Source organism: Rhododendron vialii, chromosome 4a (assembly GCF_030253575.1).
Source record: "Rhododendron vialii isolate Sample 1 chromosome 4a, ASM3025357v1".
NCBI classification, from domain to species: domain Eukaryota; kingdom Viridiplantae; phylum Streptophyta; class Magnoliopsida; order Ericales; family Ericaceae; genus Rhododendron; species Rhododendron vialii.
In genome coordinates this window covers 18048657-18061774 of record NC_080560.1, presented here as the reverse complement: position 1 = coordinate 18061774, position 13118 = coordinate 18048657, and the positions used below count along the sequence as shown (strand labels likewise).

Genomic DNA, 13118 nt, shown 5'->3' with positions numbered 1-13118 from the left:
TCTCCAGCTTGTTTGATTCCACAATTCCCGGTTTTGTTCTCTGTCTTGGACAAGCTTACTGTTTTCAAGTATTGGTGGAACCTTCAAACATAAGTGTGCCGTTCGGGAAACTTAGGTTATGTCAGGATCTCGAGATAAGAAGTCAAAAGAAAATGATAGTGCTTCAAAGACGCTTCAAAGAACCAAAGATAAGGAAAACCTTGTCTGGTAGTCCAGTGGTTTAAGGCCGTCATTAAGATTAGCCCTAAGTGGAATGGTATTGTGTATGACTTCAATCGCATGGTGCGCGTGTCTTGCAGGTGGATCACGCGCACTTTGGTTGAGAAAACCAGGATAGTCCTTGCACAGGTGGGTTCCAGGTTCCACATTACAAAGGGAAAAAAGACACGGAGGGAGGGATGAGAAAAAACACAAAACAAAGGCCATTGACTTATCAACTAGTAAATAAAAGCAAACAGAACATCCACTCTAAGAGGGAGAGAAGCCATGGTTTTCCAGGACTTAGGTGCTCAAATTGAGTATTTGTTTTCTCATACCCAAAATGTGTGAGTCTGAATCTTACATTACATGTTAGTCACTAGCTGGTAAAACAAAACATCCACACAAGACATTACCTGATTACTGACAGCAAAATTTCGAATACCAGCCATGGACTTTTGAAATTTAGCATTCTTTAAGTTGGAAAATGAAAATTGGAGGTAATAGTAGGTACGAAAATACTTTTTTTTTTCTTTTTCTTTCTATCTTGGATTGCAAGTAACTTTTTCTACACTTGTAATCAGGGCCAGCCCAAGGGTTTTTAGTACCCAATGCCTAATAAAAAAAAGTGTGCCCTTAGAGCATCCACAGTGGATTAATTAAAAGTTGTCACATCACTTTTTGATTATCTATTTAAGGGGTTGCTAAGGTTAACAATATAGATGTGCACAATGGTATAATCGAACATTGAATAATCAAAACTTGCCACATTACCTTTTCAACCTATAAAAATCTAAAAAATTTCACCATATAAAACTTTTTTTTTAAATACTTTTCAAACTAATAAAAACATGTTATTAGAAATAGAAAATAATTTTTTGAAAAACACTTTTCCAAAAAAGTTTTAAAAAAAAACAGTTTTTGAAAAAAAGACAGTTTTTTTAAATAAAAGTTTTTGAAAAAAAAATACAGTTTAAAAAAAATAGTTTTAATAAAAAGTTTAACTGTTTTTGTAAAAAAAAAAAACTTCTTTTAAAAATACAGTATTTTTCTTAGAAACATTGTTGAGAGAGAGGGTTTTGGTTATTGGCAAAAAGTTGCTAGTTTTGATTATTCAATGACTAAAATTTGATGAGTTGCTAAGATAATTTAATTATGCCACTGTGAGCACTTTTTTGAGGGAACATTGCTAAGTTTAACAACTTTAAATTTTGGTTATTCCACTGTGAATGCTCTTAAAAAGTTAAACTTAACAATTTTTACATCAACCATCACAATACGAGAAAGCCAAACCAATATAACGTTCTATTAATCATTAAATACGAACACAAACCCAAGTAGTAAAAATATTTCATTCTATTGGGCTAACTCATCACCTCCAATTAGACATTTTTTTCTTCTATTGGACTTAAAAAGACTCTTACTCAAACACATGTAGTAAAATATTTGAGTGCCCCTAAAATTTGAGATTTTTAGAATGTCTAAGGCCCGAGCCTCTTGGGCCCTAGGGGATGAAGATGTGTCCCCCCGAGTGAATAAAGTGTATTTGGCTCTACACAATAACAAATTTATTGGATGCGTTCAGAAAAGTTTCATCAAGAGTCGGTATGACACAGATAAGCTACCATCTGAGGAGTGTTTGTGCTTCTCAAACACAGAGACAAGCCACCACACGAAGACTTTCTCCAAAATCCTCGGATACAGTGGACACTACAGCTGTATTTGGATTTATGGAGGGGAAAAAAGAGAGTAAGGAATTCTACTTCATTTTGTGTAACAATGTGATGAAGTCGAATCTCTTACCTTTTCTCTCCCTCCATAAATCCCCGCACAAATCCAAAGATCCAAACACAGCCTAAAGGTATATTAAACGAGTAAACTAAACTCTGTGCTGCAACCTGTCTACCCGCCATCCCTTCAAAGGAATGTGCAGGGTCCAAATCCAGAAGTGACATGAGTTTTGGGGTAAAGGAACACAGACAGAGGTCTAGACATTGAGAAAAATAGATGAAAGTGAGAATGGTCATGTGTGGCTTTGAACCAAAAAGACCACTGCAGCACAAATGGTATAAACAGCTTTAAAACCATACCATCTTCCATGTTCGAGTTGCAGGCAAAATGCTGTAATGTCTAACAAGAGGAGAAATCAACTTGCAAAACTATACCATCTAGATTCATATGAAACACTCTAATTGACACAACAAATTTAACTGAGAGATTCGATTCCTGCAAACAAAACCATAAACCTGAAATGCATACTGATTCAATCTTTCAAAAACAGCTTCAATCGACAGATTGAAAAACCTGGACTAGAAAATTGAGGTCAAGGTTATACATTTTTGTTCTTCTTCATCTTTGAAGGTGGCCATCGGCCCTTCTTCCTCAAGCGGCGCTTCATAACAAGTCTCTTTCTTCGAAGCCTAATCTTCTTAGCTAACTTCATCCTCAACCTCTGTTCAAGCAGTAATTGCTGCTTGGACTCCAAAGGAAGATCTTCAACTGGTATATCAGTCTTTTCACCTTCTGATGGAGGAGGCTCAACACCATCTGGGCCTGTCCCATCGGCCTCGGAGGATGCCTTTACAATCAATGCACTTCTTTCTTTGATGATAGAGGACGTCTTAATCTGAAGTCTGCAGACTGACTTTGGGTGCAAACCGGTGAAGTTCTTGCGCAACCTGTAGACTAAAAGAAAGTAACAAAATTCACATGTTCTTTACGAGTCAAATGACAGATTCGAAAGAGGGGCTGATAAAGATTCTCCAACAGCAAACCAATACATTGGTTGTAGGGATGGCCATCTCGGCCGACCCGTCCAAATCCGATCTGTTATCCGCTCCGAACGGATCGGATATTCGGGGATTTTTTCGGAGTTCGGATCGGATTCGGATTTTTTTTTATAAAAAAATTCGGAGTTCGGATGTAAGTTTGCATCCGATCCGATCCGCCCCGAATCCGATCCCCGATTCGTATCCGATCCGCCCCGAATGCCCGAGTATAAATACCTCTTATTACCTGTTAGGGTTATATTAAACACACATTCAGCACCACGCCCCCAGCTCTACTGCTGCTGTGTGCTGTCTGCCGACTTCCCAGTTCCCACGGTCCACCGTCCACCCCGACGATCTCGCTCCCCAGTCGACGTCGAGTGTCGACCAGGGTAAACAATCTCTCTCTCTCTCTCTCTCGTTCTCTCTCTTTTTTCTCTCTCAATCTATTTGCATTCTGTAATCTACTAATCTCTCTCTCTCTCTCTCTCTTGAGATTTGTTAGGGGTTATTTCTTAATGGCGATGCCCCCTCCTCGCTCGAGATCTCCGACTCCAACCGGACCAACCGTACGCTCGTCAAGGTAAACCGAATGGTCACGAAACAGGTAACTGGTTCATTGATCTATTTGGATTTTTTGAAGTGTCAAGCCTGCTAAGTCAATATATCTCACAGTCAAGTTATAAAAAAGCGAGGTGATTCTAAAAAGGATTGTTTCTGTAACAATTGATGTGTCGAATTGTCCAAGTCCTTAAATTCAAAATATAGTTTGAAGGTTATGACTGAATCTGATCATTGAATTGCGACTTTGCATGCACAATAATACCTTTTGAAATTCGCGAGAAAAACTATGTGCATTGTAAAAATCAACTGCTGATATGTGTTCATGTTAACAACACTTAACGTTCTTGTGCAGTTCATCCATAAATTGTCTCTCAATATTTATCTTCATTGTATTTGCTATTATTATTAGCATTTTCAGGTGTGTTTCGTTCTGGAATTTGAGTTGGTGATGGATACGATTTTGTTGGATAATCCTCCATAAAATGTTGTTAACAATTGCATTAAGCAGTTGATCTCTTTTTAGGGGCCACCTATAGGGCTACTGGAATATGTAGGAGACAAAGAACTGATGCATCCAGAATACCCTGAACAAAATGAAAATTCTGCCCATTTTTTAGTCATTTGTCCTAAATTAAGTGCATCATCTTTTTATTGTGAGTGTGTGTGAGCTCTTGTGATCTTATGTTTATAAAATCTTTTATGTTTTTTAATATGTAGTGTGCCTATTTGGGAAAGTAACTCTATGTCAACTGAAATTGAATCGAATGAGGCACAATTACCAACACTTGATAGTTCACAAGCAGAAACTGAGTCAAATCTCCCTACAAATGAACCGGAAGACCTTGGGTATACTTTTGATGGTGATAAAATATTGTCAAAAGCTAAATGTAGGAGTACAGTTTGGGAGCATTTTCAAAAAATAAAAATCAAGGACACTGGTGTAGAAAAAGCAAGGTGCTTGTATTGTAAAAGAAAGTTTGTTGGGGATGGTAAGAGTGGAACAACACATTTGAAAGATCATACTAGCTCTTGTTACATGAAAAAAGCAATTGATAGCAAGCAGAAGTTTATAACACCTAGTCTTTTGATGGGGGAGGGCAAAAAGGCGAACATTCAATCATATAGCTATGATCCAAAAGTTGCCAGGAAACAACTAGCTTACATGATAATAATGCATGAGTACCCTTTAAGCATGGTGGAACACGCTGGGTTTAGGAGATTTTGCCATGCTTTACAACCTGCCTTTCATGTGATTTCTCGGAACACTATGAAGAGGGACATTTTTAAGATATATGATGTTGAGAAGGTGAAGACAATGAGGCTTATTGAAAGAAACAAAAGTAGAGTTTCCTTGACTATGGATATGTGGACATCTATCAGTAAGAAAAGAGGGATCATGGTTATCACGGCGCACATCATCGATGATTCTTGGAAGTTACAAAGCCACATTCTAAGGTAATTTTAATTTTATGCAAGTTGAGTGTTGTTATTGTTATTGTACATTCATACTGAATAGTAACTATTTTATTTAGGTTCGTGTATGTGCCATGTCCACACACGGCGAAAGCATTGTGTCAAGTGTTGATGGATACCTTTTTGGAGTGGAATATTGATAGAAAATTGTCTACTTTGACTGTTGATAATTGTACTACCAATGATGCAATGATTGATTTGTTGTTAGAAAAACTTGGAGGTGATCATATAAGGTGTAAGAGTTTATTTCATGTGCGATGTGCTGCCCACATTCTTAACTTGATTGTGAAAGATGGTTTGGATGTCATTAAGTCTTCCATTGTGAAGGTTAGGGATAGTGTTGCTTATTGGACAGCAACTCAAAAGAGGGAGGAGACATTTGAAGGTGCAACTCGCCAATTAGGAATTACTTATGGTAAAAATTTGTCCCTTGATTGTCCTACAAGGTGGAATTCCACCTTTTTGATTCTTCAAACTGCCATAAAATATAGGAATGCTTTTGGTCGGTTAAAACTCAAGGATCCCCAATATAAAAGTTGCCCAAATGATGATGATTGGAACTTGGCTGAAGATATATGTGAGAGATTGGAAATATTCTACAAGGTCACTTTGTTATTTAGTGGGACTACCTATCCTACTTCCAATTTATTTTTTCCAGATGTGTGTGATATTAAAGTTAGATTGTCAGAGTGGGTCTGTTGTGGGATTGATGTAGTGGAGGAAATGACCTTAAATATGCTTGAGAAATATGACAAGTATTGGGATAATACGCATGGATTTTTGGCAGTCGCAGTCGTGCTGGACCCAAGGTTCAAGATGTCCTTGATTGAGTACTACTATAAAAGAATTTATGGAGACCATGGTGTTGGGATGGCGGAGGACATTCGAAGAAGGTGTTATGACTTGCTTACGTTGTACCAAGGTAAATCTTCAAGCAAGGACCGTAGTGAATCTTCAAGCAAGGCATCGCCCTCTACCTATCTGAGGGATAGGACTTCTCTCTCCGATTATCTTGATCAACAAAAGAGAACTAAAACTGTGCATGTAAAGTCAGAATTAGATCGTTATTTGGAGGAGGAGCAGTTACCAATGTGTGATGATTTTGATATATTGGCATGGTGGAAGTCTAATGGTTTAAAGTACCCTGTTTTGCAAGCCATAGCTAGGGATGTGTTGGCCGTGCTTGTGTCTATTGTTGCATCGGAGTCCTCTTTTAGCACTAGTGGTAGGGTGGTGAGTCCAAGTCGTAATAGACTTCACCCGAAGACTTTGGAAGCCTTAATGTGTACTCAAAGTTGGTTGGCGGCTTTGGAGAATGAAGGTAATTTTAATAATCTTCTCTTCTTTTTCATACTATATTTTTTTGTCTTTGCTAATATGCTATAACAATGATTGTTCTTAATTAAGTATTATTTTTCTTCTTCAAGTAGAGGTTCCAACTATCAATGATGAGGATGCGGATGTTGATGACTGTACGTCCGATGTGACAACTGTTGATGATTGATCAGGTTATGGGTAAGTTGTTTCATTTGTACTGTGAAAAGTTTTATGTACCACCTGTCAGAGTGTGGAGAAAATTAAATCAAATGCCTTGCATGTAGTACTTGTGGGAGCTAGGGGGTTCCCATTTGTTTTTACTACTGTAGTAGAGTAGTATTATATTAGTCTTCTTCAAATCAAACAGAAGAAGTGGGTGCATGATGAGTTAGTTCGATAAGTCCTGTTGGGGCTATAAGGTTTTTTTATATCACTGTTCTTTCCCCTGGTTTGTCAATAATATGCATCCTAGCAGATTCCTCAGTTGCTTTTGACATTCGTTGGTTTTGCAAATTCTGTTTGAAGGGGTCGCATGGGAAGTGAAAACTTAAATTGCACAATATAGGGCAGCATGCTAAAAGCTCATGGATTGCTTTTTCCGAATTTGGCTTTCTTTTTTCTGTCCAAATACTTTATTCTCTGTTCAAAATAATGGTAGGATAATACTAAAAATGTAGAATGATCTCAGTTCTATATTGTTTGAACCAATAAGAGAGGAAACAGTAAGCTTTAGAGCCCACTATTGCCCCTGTCGGATATCCAAAATATGAGATGGTGGCACTGCATATGACTTCTCTGAGTGAGAGTGTATCCCCACATCCAAAGAAAAGGAAGCAAGGTCAATGCTTTGTGAAAACTAGAAGGGCTTCATGATATTGTTCAAAATAATGTTGTTTGTGGTGCAAATGTTGCCTGATTTCTGTGATTGTTTTGATATCTGTTGATCATATGCAGTAAAGAGTGATATGTTTGCATTTTATGTGACAGGTGGTACTATGAAATTTTTGGAGTTTGGACTTTGGATGGATGCTTCCTATTAGAGAGTGATATGCTTTCAATGAATCAATGGTGTATCCATTTTTTTTGGAGGTTCAAGAACTTTAGAATTATGTAATTATGAAGTATGGAATTATGTAATTATGAAGTATGGAATTATGTAATTATGAAGTATGGAATTATGAACTTTAGTATTTTGTATTTGCTACTGTGGAATTATGTAATTATGAAGTATGGAAGCCCAACAATGTGTTGTTGGATGAACTATGGAACTCTAGTATTGTTGTTGGATGCAATGGTGTTGGTTTAACTTAATTGGCTAAGTTAATGCCTAATAGTTGTGGCTTAATTGGCAGATTGTGGCTTAATTTGCTAAGTCAAAGTCCAATTTTTTTTTTTCAAATTCGGATTCGGATATCCGATCGAATCTCCATTCCCCGTTCGGAGCGGGGATGGAGGACGCAGATAATATCCGTTCGGAGTTCGGGGCGGATTCGGGGGCGGGTGGAAGGTTCGGATTCGGATATTGCAATATCCGACTCCGATCCGCCCCGTTGCCATCCCTAATTGGTTGGACGCTTAAACACAATACAAGAAGGATGCATGTACGCAAATGGAAGGAGATCACCTGTTTGAAAGAATGCCAGAATGATAGAGTATGACACACCAAAACGCAAGAAAAATTCAACAAGTCAAAACTAAATACCCCAGTATACATGGTGAGTACAAGATGAACTCCCAAGGAGTAAACAATAACTTTACAGTTACATATAGGCTCCGTTTGTTTTGATGTAAAATGTTTTACATTGTAAAATATTTTCCATGTAAAATACTTTTTCCAAAACCAAACTTCAAACTTTTATTTTTCGGTGTTTGGTTGGCACTTGAAAATATTTTCAGAAATCAACAAAATAGTGTAGAGAGAGAGATGGGGAGCTTAAATGGTGGAGAGATATGAGATTATTGGAATTGAACGTGGGTCAGGATTGACGATCAAGAAAACTAATTAAGCAGTGTGAATTGCAGTAGAAGACAACGGGTTCATTTCGGAAAATAACTTACTGAATATTTAAGGGTAAGTCATTTTCATTCAATTGATGGAAAATATTTTACATGTAAAATGTTTTCCTTATTTTTTACACAACCAAACACCGGAAAGTAGGTAAAATTACATCTAACCAATCGGAGCCATAGTGGAAAATGATTGACAAATTCAAATGCGGTTAAAAACAACAGATAAATTACATTTACATGTTAACAAACACCCACATGGGCAAAACCATAACACACCAACAAATTTATCTTGCAATCCTATCAAAGCACAATGGAGAAAACAAACAGTTAATGAATGAGAATTAAGTAGGTTGTAGAAGGGGGATGAATGGGAATAACAGCCAATCAGTTTTCTAAATTGAAAAGGGCATTCAAGACAGGGAGAACCTCGATTTCATCAAGAACAGTTAACCCGCAAATCTCACCAACTGAAAGTAAGAAATTAGCTTGCGCCCACATACAAAAATGAAAGAAAAGATCCAAGATTTTGAACAAGATGTGTATGTATATATAAGTATGCACATGGGTAAAGACAGAAACACTCAAAAGAAGAATGTTATAGGCAATGAGAGAGAGAGAGAGAGAGAGAGAGAGAGAGAGAGAGATTTCTTACATGGGTATGCTGATACGTGTGACGATGATAGGGAAGAAGAAAGAAAGGCGATGGAGGGGTAGGTTGTGGTGCTACTGAAGACGAAAAGAGCCATATCTGACCAACTGAAGAAATGGAGTTGGAATTCTGGATAAGACTATCAATAAATTGGGGAAATATTATATTGTACAGTACTATGTAGGAGAGGAAAGAGACGTGATAATCTCACTGGAGTGCTACCGGATGTTATGTGAAAGCCCAATCACTTTGTTTTTCTGGTAAATCAGAAATATTTGTTTCTTTTTTAAAAAAAATTTGAAATTCAGAAATATTTGATTTTTTTTTACAAGAAATATTTGTTCAAGATAAAAGAAAATTACTGAGTATTTACAACTTCCAAAAAAACGAAGGAAGAAACAAATAAGGGCATGTCTTAATTGTCCCAAAGCTACATTTTATAGGATTAATTTTTTCTTTTGTTATATATAGGTATAGATGTTTTCAGTAATAACTCAAACAATCAATTAAATTTTTTTTTAAAAAAAATTTGAGTAAAATAAATAGACATTTATTAGACTTATTTAGGTGTCCATCTAGTGAGTTTGAATATTTATATTCTCATCAGGACCGACTTTGAGCTAAGCAGAACGTGGCCGCCGACTTAAACCTCCGAACTTTGGCTAAAAATTAGGACCCTAGATAGATATACTAAGGTATGTAATATATATCCAAATATTCAATATAGCACTTATATAATAGATATGAGCTATCTAGCCGAGTGAAAAATGCTTAGTTATGCTATCTAATAGATACATGGTTCAAGTCTTAAAGGCTTCTCTTTTCCTTCCTTCTGAGAATATTTTTTTTCCCCTCACAATTTCGTCATAGGCCTCGCAAAATTTTAGAGCCGGCCCTGGTTCTCATCCTCAAAATACATTGGTGCCCCATTATACCTCTATCAAGATATTAGGGGTGTACACGGTTCGGATTGGTCCGGCTCTCTAGAAAATCAGTAACTAGACCATTTCAAACGGTTCTAGAAAATTGGGAACCAGAACCTAACCAATATATGCATGGAACATAACCAAAACCAAACCGCAAGACCGGTCCGATTTTGGTTCGGTTCTGGTTCTATCCAATAAGCATCCAAACACTTATTCACAAAATATGAACTCATAAAATTAAAGAAAGAGGAAGATAATTTGCTGGAATAGGAAAGGAAGAAAGAAAATAAAAGCTTTCCTAACAAATGAGATTTCATCTCTAAATAAATTAAGTTTAGCAAGGAAAAGATTAACCTACCAAATTCAAATGCATATTTAATTACACACAAATATGTCTTTCTATATTTATCTTAGTTTTAAAAGGTATGTCTAAACACGGTTTATTAATTAAGAACCAGTAACAAAATCAAAATTAACGGTTCTTATTTTTTTGGAACCATAACATAATCGTAGAACCGGACCAAATAGGACGGTTCGGTCCGGATCGAACCTGTTTTACGGTTCGGACGATTTTCTTGAACACCCATAGTATATATATGTACGTCCTGAGCAGCTTTTAGCTTAGAATTAATGAACAGTTCAATTAAAAACTGCTCAAAATAAGCACTTCCCGGTTATATATTTTGCTAATTTCTTGCGGGCACCCTTAAAATCACATTTTGCACACATTGAATGGTTCGGATCATAAAAATTTGATCGAAAACTATGAAATTGAGATTTGGGGTATTTTTTTAGGTATTTTTTTTGGGTGTCCTTTGAACTGCCCCGTACATATATATAGCGCTAATTTGGGGGAATTGGTTGAGAAGATAAATTAGGAAAGATTAAGAGAGAGAAAAGGTGAAATCGGTACTCCTATTATTTAAATTCAGGATGACAACATAAGTTTTCAAACCTATTAGGATTACAATTTAAATATCTATATGGGACCAGACCCATAGTAATCTTAATTCAATTTAATTTTTTGGCTCAAAACACTTTTTTTAGCCGATCATGAAAGAAAAATATACTTAGCATCTTTTTTTTCAAAATTCTTCCTGGGCTCATGCTAGAGTTTAACGCAAAATAAAAGAATGAAGACAGGAGTTTTTAAAAAAGTGGTCATTGAGAAAAGTTAGAGAGAAGTCCCACAAAACCCAACACAGCGTACAAAGTAAGCAAGCGTTTCCCTCGGTGGGGGAGGCTGCCCCCAACCCCCCCCCCCCCCGGTTAACCTTTTCCTTTTCCAGAATAAGCAACACCCTCGTTCTTTTTGCCGTTCGCACCACCGATCAGTGCACAAGCGCCGCCGCCTCTGCCTTGTTTTCTACATCAGCCTGTTGTCCCGGCATTCCGATCCCCTCAGATTTCGGGCAATGCACGTTTTTCTGTCTCTCAAACCTAGTTGTTCGGACGGCCCTTCGCTCAGCTTATTTTTTCTCAAACCTGATCGGCCCCCCTTTTTTAGTCTTCCCTATCCTGTCCGATCGGCTTCTTTTTTTTATTTTTCCTCTTTTGATTGGATCTGACTTCCCCCTTCTTACTCCCCTTCCCTGTCGGATCCTATCAGGCTCCTCCAGTGTGGATGGGTTCTTGTTGTGGGTGTTTCCTTTATTTTCTTGCAGGTCTGTTGGTGTTTTGCGGAGCTTGTTTCGGTTTACTGGCTCCTCGATCTGTGTCAGTCGTTGTTAGTAATGGGCACGATCCGGCCAGCGGCATGGTCGCCTTTGGTTGATGTGTTGGGCTCTTTAGCTTGATTGCTTGTTGTTTGTGGACACCGATAAGCACCTAGATTGCTTGATCGTGGTACTTAAGTCCGTTAGTTAGAAGTGTTTTTAGTTATTATTTGTCGCTTTTATTCAATATTGCTCGTAAGGTAGTTTGTTAAGTGTTTCAGGCAAAACGCTCTTAAAAGGCGTATTTTGATTGTAAAGCCAACCCCCAAGTTAGTTCAAGTATCATCGCCTGGTGGAACTTGTGCCAAAGTGACCAAAGACCGAAGGCAAGAAGCGTCGGGCAAGCCAGTGGTGTCGGGTGTCAAGTTCTGGAGGCTAGCTTTCCTTTCTAAAGATAAGCTCTGCGTATCGATACGGATTAAGAGCCGTATCGATACGCATTGGTTAATTGGGCAGGCAGAGAGTTCCGTATCGATACAGGAGCGTTACGGGAAATTGCCCTTTTCAACTTAGCAGCGCGGTATCGATATGCAAACTTTGCATAATCTGTATCGATACGGGGAGTTCTCGGCCAGATATTTTGTTACTTTTTGAACTTTCCATTTATGGAATACTTGCTTTTAATGGTATATTTTTAGATATTTGATGAGAGAGAAACCCCTTGTGTATAAATAGGGGCTTCATCTCTTTCTTGGTAGCTAGCTCATTATTAACTTTAGTTTTTCCTCCATTAATGCTCTTTTAAGCTTTTCAAGAGTAATATCTATAGAACTCAAGTAAGTTTGTTCTCGTTTGTTAATTTCTCGTTAATTAAAGTTGTTCGTACGACTTGGATCCTTTATAATATCAAGTTTGTTTTCGTTTTTACCGGTTAAAAATCATGTCTCGTTTTTATGTTTTTTTTTATGCTTTAGCTATGTGTAAGTAGTCGATAGGCCAAGTCTCGGGGTAATCTTTCCCGAGTACTTAGGTGGTTATTTGGTTCTTAAGTCCTCGAGCTTAAAATCATGATTTTCGGAATAGAGCTTAACTTGCATTTTTGGTCTAAGCAAGGGGTGTTAACTACTTGGTAAGGCGTTTGTCAAGCGGTCTTGGCAAGCGGCTCACCGAGGGCTCGTGGCCTCCTATGTGTTCGACGAATATTAAAAACAAGTTGGTTCGTCTCCGTTTAATCACATCTTTCGTTAAACGAAGTCATTAAAGCTAAATTCTTTGGGCGTGAGCACGCGGTCGTGACTCTCGCCTGAGTTATAATCGAGAACCGGTAACGGCTTAAGTCAAGGGTTAGACGATCCCTAGACTTGCCTCCTTTAAGTTAATTAAGCATTTTTCCTAGTCTTTTGCCTTGGCAATTTTCACCGTTTCAAAGCATCACCAAGTTGGCCGTTAGGTCCATGCTTTGTGATAAGGAAAATGGTCGATTACAATTTTAATTTGATAGGTTTTTAGAATTGCAAAATTTGGGTAATGTATTTGCCCAATTTATGTCTAAAATAGT

The 13118-nt window shown here is 37.6% G+C and overlaps 1 protein-coding gene across 1 annotated transcript; it reads right to left on the bottom strand.

The window, feature by feature from the left end:
- Positions 1–2349: 2349 nt before the first annotated feature.
- On the bottom strand, positions 2350–9143 carry LOC131322754 (large ribosomal subunit protein cL37). Its single transcript, XM_058354208.1, has 2 exons — positions 8983–9143; positions 2350–2883 (listed from the first exon to the last, which is right to left on the bottom strand). Exons 1-2 carry the CDS (start codon positions 9074–9076, stop codon positions 2528–2530), a joined length of 450 nt encoding a protein of 149 aa, XP_058210191.1. The 5' UTR covers positions 9077–9143; the 3' UTR covers positions 2350–2527.
- Between the last annotated feature and the right edge of the window lie 3975 nt (positions 9144–13118).

Coding starts and splice junctions, on each gene's coding strand:
- LOC131322754 (XM_058354208.1), bottom strand. CDS start 9,076: ATGGCTCTTTTCGTCTTCAGTAGCACCACAACCTACCCCTCCATCGCC. Junction 2,884..8,982: donor ACACGTATCAGCATACCCAT/GTAAGAAATCTC, acceptor ACTTTCTTTTAG/TCTACAGGTTGCGCAAGAAC.